Source organism: Mesitornis unicolor, unplaced genomic scaffold, assembly GCF_000695765.1.
Source record: "Mesitornis unicolor isolate BGI_N332 unplaced genomic scaffold, ASM69576v1 scaffold28622, whole genome shotgun sequence".
Lineage (NCBI taxonomy): Eukaryota > Metazoa > Chordata > Aves > Mesitornithiformes > Mesitornithidae > Mesitornis > Mesitornis unicolor.
In genome coordinates, this window is record NW_010170277.1 from 17,322 (window position 1) to 30,700 (window position 13,379).

General features: G+C 47.7%; 1 protein-coding gene across 1 annotated transcript in view; it reads left to right on the forward strand.

The window, feature by feature from the left end:
• Positions 1-246: 246 nt before the first annotated feature.
• SRRM4 (serine/arginine repetitive matrix 4) overlaps positions 247-13,379 on the forward strand; it is a gene marked incomplete at its 5' end in the record, with an annotated part of 22,800 nt that continues 9,667 nt past the window's right edge. Inside the window, 6 exons of the mRNA XM_010179639.1 lie at positions 247-390; positions 2,619-2,702; positions 3,051-3,122; positions 4,555-4,581; positions 8,310-8,402; positions 9,405-9,567. Coding sequence (XP_010177941.1) covers positions 247-390; positions 2,619-2,702; positions 3,051-3,122; positions 4,555-4,581; positions 8,310-8,402; positions 9,405-9,567 — 583 coding nt within the window. The remainder of the gene's footprint in view (positions 391-2,618; positions 2,703-3,050; positions 3,123-4,554; positions 4,582-8,309; positions 8,403-9,404; positions 9,568-13,379) is intronic.

The following is a 13,379-nucleotide window of genomic DNA, read 5'->3' on the forward strand; positions in this document are numbered from 1 at the left end:
CTCCCCAGGGCTCTCTCAGGTACCTGCCTGGCCCAGGTGGTTCCCCTTAGCTCTGCTGGGCTGGCTTTCATCAGAATCAGGTATGTTTACTGGCCCAGCACCCTGTTTGTGGGAGCAGGGAGGAGAATTGTCCTTTGGCTGCCAAAGCTTTGTTTTTTCTCTGAGTACATGGAAAACCTTCAGCCAACGAGCCCAGCTGAATGGATGGTTCTTCATCGCTCTCTTTCTCTCCTCTTGCTCTCACAGCGGGACTCTCAGCTGCCTGCCGTACCCCACAGAGGACAGACGTCCCGAAAAGCTGAGCGGCCGTGCAGTCAAGGAGGCCTCCAGCACCAATGGCTGTGCAAAAGGGAAGGAGAGGCGAGACCATGCTCGCCACAGGTCACGCAGGTAAGGAGACAGGGCTGTAAGAGCAATTGCATGAAATCCTTGTGCCTGTTTGCATCTGTTGTTCACTTCCACTCCATGTCTTGGTCTTACAGCCCCTTTGCACGTAATCTTGGCTGGAAGACAGGCAACCTGTCAGCATCCCTGTGTGCTCCACGGGGTACCCCTGCCTGGGCATCACTGTCAGCAAATCCCTGCTCCCCATGCCTAGATCAGATCAGCAGCATTGGTTTCATTAGGGCACAGCTTCATTATCAGTTCATCATTAGTCCATGACAACTTGAGAGGGAAAAAATTAATCTAACGTTGTGAGTGAAGCAGATAGCGTCTCTGAGCCCTGCTTGCTAAACTGCCTCTGGGATTAAAGACTCTCCATTTGGTTAAAGATGCTGGAAAGAAAAAGCAAGAAAGCACATTTCATATCTTCAGATTTCAGGCTAACCAGAACAATAATCTAAAGTGTAATTTTAATTAGACTTTGATTACAATCACGGAGAAACAATTAAAGTCAGATCAGTGCAGAGAGAAAGCTTCCACATCAAAGACAAAAGGCTTTATCTTGGGAGAGGGAGAAGGGCTCTACAGAAACGGCCTGCGGCTGCACGGTCAAAGCTTCCTGCCTGCTCTCCCTTGGCTGTGGCAGTGTCTGGACGTAGCCCCTTAAGGATGAGGGAGGGGCTGAGACACACACAGACCTGGGTTGCCCAAATCTGTGCTAGGGGAAAGTGTGTAGGAGCTGGGGTTGAGCATCTGGATAACTGAGGAGCTGAGACCAGTGTTCAGATCCCCAGTCTAGCACAGACCCCAGGGGCGCCTTTGGGCAGATGTCCAAGCTTAGTGACAACCAGCTGTCTTGCAAAATGTATTTCTTCTACCTTAATGCAGACAAAAGACCACTAAGCCCAAGGCATGCAATATCTCCAACAGTGCTTCTGCTGGTTGGTGAAATGCTTGGGAGGAGAAAGGAGCAAGAAGGAGTATTTGTGTGCTCCTTGGGGCCACAGTGTGGTTGCACCTTGGATTTACTGTACCAGCAGTGCTCAGCGCTCAATTATTCACAGTCCACAGCCAAAGCGTTAGCATACGGTTTTGTTTTGCAGAGCAATTTTTAAAAGAATTGTATTAAGAGCACTAAGCAATTGGCTTCTTATGGTAGTGTAATTTTGGTAGTATTTCAAACCCTGGGCGAGCAAATGTTGGGGGGCTTGAGTGTTCCCCCCACCCCAAGTGATGTTTACTCTGTGTTATGACTTCTATTAACGATAACATTTTTTCTTTCTACAGAAAACGGATCAATTTTTGGCCTGTTTCTGTAGTGAAGATCCCACAGCATTTTCCAAACACAGGGCTGCCTTCACACATTCCCTGCTAGCCACTTCTGCTGGCAGGGCAAGAAGTGGGGAAACTGAGGCACAGACACAGCACCCTCATGTCCAACAGTGATTTTGCAGAGGCCTTGGGGAGCTTACTGTGCCTCCCACAAATCTCGGTGCCAGATCCATCTGGGGATCCACAGGCTGATTCGGGGATCAACCCGGGGATCAACAGGCTGTCACCAGTTGCCCCTGTCTTTATGAGCATTTGCTTTGCTTAATGAATAGCCCCAGAGTATCTGCCATATTTTCAGCCTACTGCTTTGAATGAATTTAACCATAATGTTTGGGTTTCATTGAAACATAATGCAATTCAATGTTGTATGTTTAAAAAATAAATTAACTTACAGGAGTTTTTTTACCCATGGTTTAACAACTGTGTGATATGTATATCTCAGTAAATTACCATAGCATCTCACTAAATATATATATTTCTAATCAACTGCTATTTAACATATGTCAAGTATCTTTTTTATAGTTAGATGCATCTGGTTGCAATAATTATTATATGCAAATTAAATGCCAATTAATTATTTCAAGCATATTTACAAAGAGCAACAAAACCTATAAATCTGTTACGGAGTTGTTAACCTCAGCAAACATGTTTTAAATAATCAGCCAGCATCACCATAGTGTACAGTCGCTGTCTCATTATATCTCCATTAAACCCACAGAGGAGTCGCTTCATTTAAAGTGTGACAAAATTATTCATTAGAGGGTAATTAGGCCCTTGCCTGCACCCTGGGTCCACCGTGAAAACTGATCTCTCTGCCCTGGATATGGGGAGAGCAGTGCCGTGTGAGTTGATTCAGCTTTTATTTTTATTATTTTTAATTGTCATTTGTTTTTCCCCCTTAGCCCCTCGTGCGATGGGGACCATGCACCGCCACCGGCCCGGGGGAAGAAGAAGAAGAAGAAATCCGGCCGCAAGAAGCGAAGGAGGTGAGGGCGGCCATGGCGGTGTGTGGGGCAGGAGGGCACAGGCAGCACTTGGCTGTGTGCGAGGGAAGAAAGCCGGTGTAAAATGGAGGCTGTATACCCTATGGGGAGGTGTGACGGGCTAGGGGGTTCTCTGGGCCTGGCAGGCTCAGGAAGGCGCCGCCATTTTCTTGCGCTCCCCTCAGGGTGTGGCGGCCAGGCCGGGGCTCACCCTGCAGCCTGGCCTGGGGGCTCAGGAGGCCTTGGCCCCCATCCACCCCAGGGGATGCCGCTGGCAGCAGGGTAAGGGAGGGGACAGCAGGGAGGGCTGTGGGGAGCCCTGCGGTGCCTAAAGCCCCTCTGCCTCCTCAGGTCTCCCTCCTACAGCCCCTCGCCTGTGAAGAAGAAGAAGAAGAAAAGCTCCAAGAAGCGAAAAAGAAACAGGTATTTTTCCTCTCAAAATGCAATTTCCTGCTGGCAGTGGCTGTTCGGGGTCGGGGGGGGTGGACAGAGGGTGGGAGACATTACTGCGGTCAGGCAGCTGGTCAAGGTCCACAACAGGAGGGCACAGAGAAGCGTCAAACTCCTGACACTTAATAATGGCCGCCCAGAGGGCAGGGGCCCACTGGGAGAGCTGATGTCCCTGCTGTTGAGGAGGGCACAAAGCGGGGTCCACAGTCAGGGCAAACAGATAAATATGAGCTGTCAGGGTGTGAGGGAAGAGAGACAGATAAGCCAAATCAGCAAGAGGTCGGCAGAGCTTCTGCCTGCTGTCCTTGCTGTCCTATTTTACATGGCTCCCATCCTCTGGGATGCCAACGAGATCAGCGCTCAGGGTTTGCACTGGTCCCTTTCCCTTCTCCCCCAGCCTGCAGAAAATGTCAGCGCTTGGACCAGGAAAAGGCTCAGATCAGCTCCTCACATTCATGTCTCAGTCTTCCCTCCCAGCCCCAGGTGACTGCCTCCACATTCCCCTTCTGAAGCCCATTTTTAATTTAAAGATCACAATTAAATTTTAAAATCGTACATACTTCACTGTTTTCTCTCAACTGTTAAACCAATATTGAAATGGACAGTGGATGCCATCTCCCTTGGAAAGTTCATGTATTTATAATATATTGAATCGAAGAGAAAAGCTACCAAAAATGGATAACACGATGAAATGCTGAGCTTGAATCTTAAATAAGAGGGAGGGAGGAGGAGAGATAAGGATATAGAAACTTCTTTAAAATACTTCCTTCCCAAGGAGGGATTTTTATGCCATCTCCTGACAGCAGTCCTGGGTCAGATGCTCCTTAGCTTTGAACTTGTAGTAGCCATTTGTGCCCCTGCAAGCCAAGGGCAAGCTGTAGCTGGTCCCAAAAGGCAGCACAATAAACCATTCAGCTCCTGTACCATTCCAGGGATGCTCCAGGAGGCAAAACAGAGGCATGATGCTGGTTTGGCTGTGAGGCCGCTCTGGAATTATGTGGAAAGAATTTTTCCTTTGACTGCTACTTGGTCCTTCATATGGAAAACCAGGGATTGGACTCGCATCTACCCCCTCAAACTAAGTGCAGTGCAAGACTGTGGAGGCAGTAGCAGAGAAAAGGGACCCACTGGCGACAGGGAATGTATCTGATCTCAACAGTCATGTTATACTGAGGATCATATTCTCAATTATTTGTAGACTGTGCTGGTCACTTCTACTCCACCAGTATTTCTCAGCTACTTTTTTGCCAGTTTACTAAAGGAGAGCTGGGGCCATTCTGCCCAGCTGGTACATGAGGTCTTCTCACAGTGCTCAGTCTAATGACAAGCCTAACCACATTATCTCCGATTCAAATTTCCAATTTTGTGAGACCCTGTATTCAACATACATATTTGTGTCTTGCAGGTTATCTTCAAAGAAGAGAAGACACAGGTAAGAGTTGAGCAAGTACGCGTGGTCCCTTAGAAATATGAGTTTAATGTTCTCCTCAAGATCTCACAAGATTTATGTTCACTGGGGAGGCAGAAGCCACTTTTCTTCTGTGTCTCCTGGTGGAGTCCCCTTGGGTCCCCCCATTCCCTATGGGTCTGGGACTACCCTCTCCCTTTTCAGCCTTATGCGTTCCTCAGACCTCACAAGAATCAGGTCTTCAACGCAACCTGTGCAATCAAGCACATAACTGGAAAAGACCTCTTGGTATAACCTAGCTCCTGGCAACTTCATCCATGTTGCATCCATCCTGCCTCTTGAGTCTTCATTTCTCTTACGGTTTCATTTGCAAACAGTATGGCATCCCCCAGCAGTGCCCATCTTTGCAACACTCACTCAGTGGCTTCCCAAGTGTGTACTGGAAGAACTCTCCTGATTCCAGTCTCTCTGGGTGCAGTATAAAGAAGTATTTGTCTTCTCTATGGGGAAAATGCAAAGTCACCAGGATGGCTGATCCCTTTGAGGATTGTTTTTGGCCAAGCCCGCAAGCCAGATTTGTCAGCAAGCACTCAGACCCCCCGTGCTGCCGCAGAATCATTAATCCCTTTCATTTTTAGTGCACGCTCTTGGGCAATCTAGCTGTAACATTGATGTGTGATTGTGCAGCTTTTTATCGGAACAGAAATCTCCAAATTAATTAGCCATTTCTTATTTAGTTCTTCAAGCCCCAAAAGTAAGAGAAAGGAAGAAAGAAAACACAAAAAACAGTAAGTAGCGATTCATGGTGTTCCCTGCTCTGCCTGTGCAGAGCTGCGGCGCTAGGAAGCGATTGGTGTGGTGGGTCCCCTGGAGCTCATGCTGACTGCACAGCCCTAAGAAATTATCAGGATTATTTTACAGCTAAAATCAGCAGTTCTGGATTTGCTGGAAGGGGAAAGGGTTTGCAGAGGCTGGGGATCCTTTCTCTCCCTCTCTTTTGTGCCACCTCATTCAGTAATTTCTTCGCATGTCACAGGGATGTACAGTGTCTTGTTCATCCAGTCCTGAGCAGAGACTCTAGCTTTTCTGAGGGCAGCATGAGAGGATGAACTCAGATCTATGAGCACAGTGACCTACAGCCTCCACTGCCCAAAGGGCAGCTGGCACACCCTTATTGAGAAGGGCTTTAGCTCCTCCTTGTTTGCTGCTCGTGGAGGCTACTCACGATGTGCAACACAACCAAGTATCTGAATGGGAGCAGAAGGCAATGGGGACTAGGGAAGAGAAGGGATTGTTTGGAGGTAATGAAGGTTGCAAAAATCTGGGGTTGAGGTTTCCCTCTGCCCTGGAGCGTCAGCAGAGCACAGTCCTTGTCCTGTGGAGCAGACAATCAAGGGGTATGGAATAAAATGTGATTCTTCAGGGCTGGAAGGGAAGGCCTGCAAGCCTTCTCTGCTTTTTGACTTCCTTCTCTGTCTTCTAGAAATCACAACCTGCAGGTTCTTACCTGCTTTCAGAGCAAGGAAGCAGTTTTGGGGCTGGACCCTGGGCACCAACACCCTGACTGGCTCTGCTGGGACATGGGGTACCCTGCTAGGGACAGAAACTGAGCTAGCAGACAGAAATCTGCTGGGCACCTGCAGTAGGATGTGCCCTTTAATTCTTCCCAACACAACTTCTAGCTGTTAGACAGAAAAGGGACAGAGGGATGACATTCCCTGACAGTGCCAGTGTCACCCCAGTACCCATTGGGACTGAAGAGACTGAGAATCCATGAAGTGCAGAGCATGTTGTGCTACCTACACCAGCCATCTCTATTGCATGCAGAAACCCATCTCCTTTTCTCTATGATCTCTACATGTTCAGTAGCACAGCCACCTTTTTCCCCTCAAACTGGACTGCTATGCACCCAGAAATCTCAGTGGTAAAACTGAGGCTTCCTACATTATCAGTAAAAGCAGGCATGTCCCCAGCCCGACACGGCACTGGCCAGTACGCAGTAGCCTAACAGTGTGGTTAAAACAACGATGAGATGCTCTGCTGGTACGCACTGACCTAGGGGAGTGAGAGCTGCTAGTACTGCTCCTTGGGGATAAACTAGCCAAGGTGTTTAAGCCCTCATCTTTCAGCTCTCATCTCAAAGCTGAGCCATTCCTGGTTTCTGCAAACCCTGTTATTGCTCCCAGGCGTGGATCAGATAGATCCCATGAGCCACCTCAGATCAGGATTTTTGTACAGTCATGCTGCTTGGGCTTATCTTTGTGTCGAGCGACTGGTTATCTAAATCACACAGGACCAGTTTTTCCTTCTGCAGAAAGGGAAAACTCTTAAACTGGAGGGACTGATGCAGAGGGTGAAGAGCAAACATGGGGACTGTCACACAAATCCACCATGTGAGGGAGATACGGTCAGCATTGCTGATTTCAGCTGTATGGAAATAAGGAAGGAGGATCCCCAAAAGTGACATGTAAAAATATATAATAATGGGGTGCAAAAATCATTAGAGAAAACAGCCAGGTGGAGTACAGGCAGTTGCCCTGGAGGTTGCCCTTTTGTCTTAAAGGAGATGCTGTTCTCAAGCAGTGGAATTGCTGAGTTTTTATAGCGGCAGATTGCTAAATGCTGCCCAAGCAGGTTGTATTATTGCTGTCAGTGACTGGTATATCCTGGCCATGAAACCAGACTGTTCCCACCAGCTAACGCATCGTTAGCTTTGCCTGCTGGCACAGCGATGCCAGCCTGAGCAGATGGTTACACTACCCGATCTAAAACAACTGCTGTGGTGGGCAGTGATATGAGGGAATGGGCCCAGAAGGTGACAGCCTGCCACCCACATCGCCCTGCTCTCTGCATGCAGGATTTCAGCTGTTGGCACAGGCAACAACAGCCCTTCAGTAACAGGGGCAGGCAATCCATCAGTAAAAACCTGACTGGAGCAAAGGGATGCGCAGCAGGGCACCAAACTTGGGGCCCTGTATGTGGTTTGCTGGTAACTGTCCTGTGGCCTGTCAGCAAAGGGAGCAGCAGTGACTGGACCCCTAAAGAAGCCAGGTAAAATGGTTCTGCCCCTCAAGCAGGAACCGTGCCCAGGGCAGGCTGCAGTTAGGTAAGCAACCATTAGAGCTGCCCATAGGACTGGTTACACCCTCCCCCCTAGAGAGCGTGGGGAGAGCGTGGCTGTTATTGAGTGTACTGTATTATTTGGAGTCTGTCCTTCTGCATCTACTCTTAAATAAGGAGCCTGCACTACAGAGAGGGTTGGAACAAGAAATGCGAGGGTTGGAGCTTTGTGATGCATTGCCCAGAGGGATGATGCTCCCCCAATGAAGGTCAGCAATGGGAAGGTCCCAGGCTGCTTCCTGACTGTCTTAGAATAGGCTGCATGATGAAAGGCAAGCACATAGCTCTTTAAAGTATTGAGAGCAGAAAGGACTGAGGCTGTCTGCTGCGCTCCTGCATGCGAGTCCATAGATCTTTCCCCCAGCAGGCAACAGAGCCAACCTAACAGCTTGTAGTTTAAATGCTAGCATTGGTCTTGGCAAGATGGCTTGCCTTAATGTCAGTGTAGCTGTGAAGGGTTGAAGAATTTCTCATGCCTTGGTGTCCTGCACAACGTTTCATACACCAATCTCTTTGGTGTAAAACGCAGATCTCTTCCTGATTTTAATGTTATTGACTTCGGCCTCCAGCTGCTGGCTCTTGCATCCCCCATCTGCTAGCCTAACAGTGGTTTTCCTCTCTGCTTCTTAAAGCTCTCATGGGCGCACCCGGAAATCTCATCGCCATCGCCACCGCCACTCTCGCTCAGAGAGCTCCGACTCCCGCTCCCCCAGCTGCCAAAGCAGGTAACGCCACCGCTCCCCGAGCCGAGTGTCCTCAATGCTTCCTGGTGGGCTCAAGGACATGATTGCAATAGCCTGTGCGACCCACAGACTCCCTGTGCAGAGCTGCATCCCATTCTGGTCACAGCTATGTCACATACTGGGAGTAGAGCTTTGTGTGGTCTCAGCCATAGAAGCGTTTTGCCTTGAGGAGCAGTGGATGCAGCTTTTCAGTCCAGCAGTCACTTCTAATCCCCATGGCTGATTATCAGCCCCTGACAGCTGATTCCAGCCTAGTCTCCCTTCCCCAGCCCAAGGGCTCCATACTGCTGATGTCCCAGGAAACCCTTAAACATGGTCTTAGCAATGGAAATATATTTGCCCGTGGCAATCTATAGCCACTGTCTTTGAGCTGATTACAATTTCTGTCCTGTGGATGACAGATGCCTCATGGGGTCAGCTAAGTGGATGCTGGTGCTAGACCCGGCCTTGCTGCAAGAGCAAGTTGCATGGTTTATACGCATCACGCGTTCATGTTTCACATTTTCTGAAAGCACTTGAACAAACCGCCCCCACTCTCTCACTTCGCTTCTCCTGTCTACTGGGAATTTTCATATGAAATGCTGATGATCAGTGGGGAGGGGAATGCAATCAGTAATTTGAGGGGTGTTCCTGCAAAAGCGGAGCGTGTCGTCTCTTGGAGGTGTATTACCATAGGGACATTCAAGGCTGTGGGAAGGTATGGTTTGCCTTGAGCCGCCATAAAATCATGAATTGGAGCTGAAATTCGAGGTTAAGGTCCAAAGCATGGATACAAATTATTTTTTTAAAAAAGTAGAAAAGAAAAAAGCACCCCTTTTCTCTCCATCATGACTTCACAAAGCAGTCATGTGGAAGACCTTCTCCCACATGCAATGGCCTAGCACAGAGCTGCCAAGGGTTTGTACGGAGCTGATGATGGGCACTACTGCAGTACTGAGGAATAACGGTTTGGCTGTTTCTGTTTTTTGTTTCTGTTTTCTGGAGGCACAGAGCCAGGTCACGGGAGGAAGGGCATAAAACACGGCGAAGACGCTCCCGGCATCATTCAAAGATCCCAGCAAAGCGAAGCTCCTCTGCAGAAGTTCAGGCCAGCCAAAAAGCCAGCCAAACCCTCCCATTCTACAGCTTCCTGTCTCCTAAGGAAGTAGTAAGTATTACACACTGTGCTCCTTTGCTTGAACTAGCCACGGGAATCTGGGCAAGAAATCTGATATGAAATTTTTATAACTCAATTATAGCAATGTTAGACAAAGTTGGTTAAGACTGTATTATTTATTAATGGTGCTGTTCTCCAATGTATTTAAAGTCATTCCTTCCTTCAGCACTTTCACACCAAGGGTGGGGCTGGAAAGGGGAAAAATTTGCAAAGGCTCTAGCCTATGAATAATGAATTGAGGACATTTAACAAAAAAAGTGGCCTCTGGCAATGATATTTTACAGAAAATTGGTTGTTATGCAGTCCTTGCTCAGCTGGATGTGAACTTAATTCACTGGTCTTCATGTCCAAAAGTTTAGTCCTTCGGGGAAGAAAGGGAATCAAACATATGTAAAAGAAACATTTACATTTAATGAGTTGGTGATTATTGGCAGGGGATGTTTTCAGACTATCAGGATCCTTCTAGGATCACTGTTGCTCTGGACTGACAAGCCCAGGGGCCAAATTTGGAACTTCTGAGCAGCTCTCGTTGATGCTAATGGGAACTGCATGTGCAGCTGAGGGTAAAATCAGGCTCAGTGCCTTGGGATGTTTTTCCATATACATGGGAAGAGATGATACAATACATGCCTTAGATTTGAAGGAGCAAGAGATGGAGAGACATATTAGATACAGATTGATATGAAGTCTTCCTTTTCCATGGCACATTTCCACTTTGTTCCTGGTAGCTGCAAAGCGGAGGCGTGATGCTCTTTGATCGTGGTGTTGGTATCTGATAGGCATTCTGGAGAGAGAAATTGCTACACAGGACTCAAGGTAGTGCAGAATCTGGTACTCATGTGTGGATGTGTAACATTAGAGGTGTCTTGAGTACAGAGTCCTCCAAGCCCCAAAGTGGTATGTAATGGGGAACTGATTTTCTCCAGTCAGCCACTGGAAATAGCTCAGCCATACGCAGTAGCTACCTCAGATATGAGATAGTGCCAGCAAAAGGAGAGACTTTATCTGCTCACCCGCACAGACAGCGTTCCGATCAAAATACACAGAGGTCACACGCGGGTACAGACAGGCACAAGCTGTCTCAACGTTACAGATATGCATATTTCCTCTCATAATATCCATCTGAGCGTGCAGTGCACATGTGAGTCACTGCTTGTAAAACCATATAAGGTGGAGAGAAGAGCAGAACCTGCACACCTCGCTTAGATGTGTGTGCGTGTGTGTGCACATGCAGAGAAAGAATAACAAGATTGAGGTATTATTCTCAAAGCTGTTATTGCCATGAGCCTGGGGTGTTGCCCTCTGTCAACTCAAGAAGGTAGGAATGAGTTAAGAGCTTCTCCCAAAAACCAGCCAGCTAAAGACTGCATCATGTCATGAGGGTTTTTTTGTTCAAGCTGAGTATTTTACATAAATGTTTTCAAGTCTAAGCCTGGTTTTTAATTGGTACTAAGTTTCCTCTCTCTGAAGCCAGGCTCCCTGTGTCCTGTGAGGCCGACTGCCAGCTGTTCTGTTCCCTGAGCAAGAGTAAACTCTAATTTAATATTGTAAAAGCTTTCAAAAGAGCTAAACTCAAGCATGCTGCACTCTTCTTTCCACTTGCTTCACTTGGCGCAAATGAGCACACAAGCTGCAGGGCAGGGAAAATCGGAGCTTTATAGTTACAGATGTAGGAGATAAATGCAAAGTAAAAGTTACCAGGGCCCTGCTGCATTCCTTCTAGTAAGAGCTAATAACACAGGCAAATATTTCAATGACTAAAAGCTCTATCAGTACCTTTACTATGCAGCCTACTAGTGTCCTTTTGTTCCCGAAAAGAAGTACACTCTCGGGACATCATTCAAGAGCACATTTAAGCACTTGTTTAAATCGAAGCCCCTGGTTAAGTGCTGCCCCTGAAATTTTTCTGAATAAGGTCATTGAATATCATGTACTTAAAACTGGCAAAGGAAAAATGGAATGGGAACTTTTAGTCTCGTTTATTAATGACTATACACAACTCTTTGATGCCTCTCCTTCTTGTGAGTTAAATGGTTGCTCTATAAATAAGCTTAGTTCTGTCAGAATCTACTTTGAGAGCAGCCTGGATGTGTTATGAAATGAAAATGTGCTCTTGTGGAAAACGTTGATCACATATAAAAAACAAATTACTGGAAAAGAAAAGATTTTGTGGAAAATTCTAGAATTGGGATTCAAAACCACCATGTTTCAGCCCTCTATGTGGCTGGTATGTCACACTCCCTACCCTTCCCTCTGGCCCAGGCTTCCAAGCCAAACCATCCTTACCCAGGGACATGCACTGTCATCTCCAAAGGAAAGAGATTGCCCAGGGAGGATCCCAATGTGCAGAAGAGACCCAGAGAGACAATACACAAACTCCCATGAGGCAATGCTATCACACTTCCAGATCAGAGAGTTTGCTTTTGAAGCCAATTTTTATTCTGTATTCTTTTTCTTCCAAAAATTTGAAGCATTTTATGGTAAATGCTGCCATTGCCCCCTACCTCCCCACTTGGTTTTTCTTTTCCCCTGGAATAGCCACAATTTCTAGTGAGGTCTACCTGTAATTTTTGAGGGATAAAGCACACAAAATAATGCCCTGCCCATGCTGCTTCTTTCCCTCTTGCCTTTATAAGTTGATGCACATGCACACACACGTGCAGAAACACCCCAAAGTTCCCTGCTACTTTTCTTTTTGGCAGTGAATTTCCAAGCTTCTCCCTCTCATTTTCCCTTTAAACCCATGCAGCTGCAATAGCCACCTATTGAGAGCAGGGTTGTGCGTCTGTGCCTCAGCATGCATAGAAACCGGGTAATACGCAGCATCTATTTTTGAACAGAAAACCCCTGACCCGCTGCAGACACTTTATTCCACACCGACGCAGATGTATTACGTGCCACTGTGCTTTCAGTTGAGCGGTGCAATATCAATACCTGCAGGGTACGACTCTAATTGCCTTTGTACCTGATGAAGATAACTGCATGCTGCATACGCTTTCCTCGCCAGCTCCTTTACTTCCACTGAACCCCGTTCACAATGTCACAAATTAACACAGGCTTGAGCCAGATTTTCAGTGAGGCTCAGTGGGGTACGGTTGTTCCAAATGATGCTGTTTCTCGTTGTGCTCGTGTCTGCAGAAAGGTAGAAGCGGGGAAATACTGCACAGGGGGGCTGAGGAGACCTTATAGCAGACGTGCAGACTGACTTGCTGTTGCTCTCTGTTTTCTAGCCTGGGTTTTAGTTTACGTAGGAAAAGCTGTTCTTTTAAATGTTACACAGCGTGTTTCTGACAACAAACAGGGCCCTTGAAGAGCAGAAAGGCAAAGCCTTCCGTAAATACGGGAACTGTTCTCTTTTGGCTTTTGCTTTTCTCCCCTCCTGCTCAGGGGACTAAGGTCACCCCTAGTTATGGTCCGGTAAATTCGCAGCTTAGCACTGGGATGGCAGGGAGAGGCCGGCAGCCTGGGGTGAAGGAGGGATGCCTGCAGCCGCTGAGGGGCTGTGCTGTACACCAGGTACCAAAGGACGTGGTGCAAGGCAAACCCTTGCTCCAAAGTAGCACCAGCCTGGCCCCAGCCAAGGTGGGGACACCCTGGGCTGTGTCACACCACATTGGCTGAAAAGATCTTTGCAAAGGAACAAATCTTTGCCCGGGATTTTCAGGAATTTGCCGCCAGCAATGGATCAGTGAGCCAGGATGCTCAGCAGCGTTGCCATCCAGCCCCAAATAGCCAGACTCTGACCTTGCAGGGACCATTGTGTCATTGCCTCCATGCTCCTGGACTTAGCCCTTGTGGTAGGG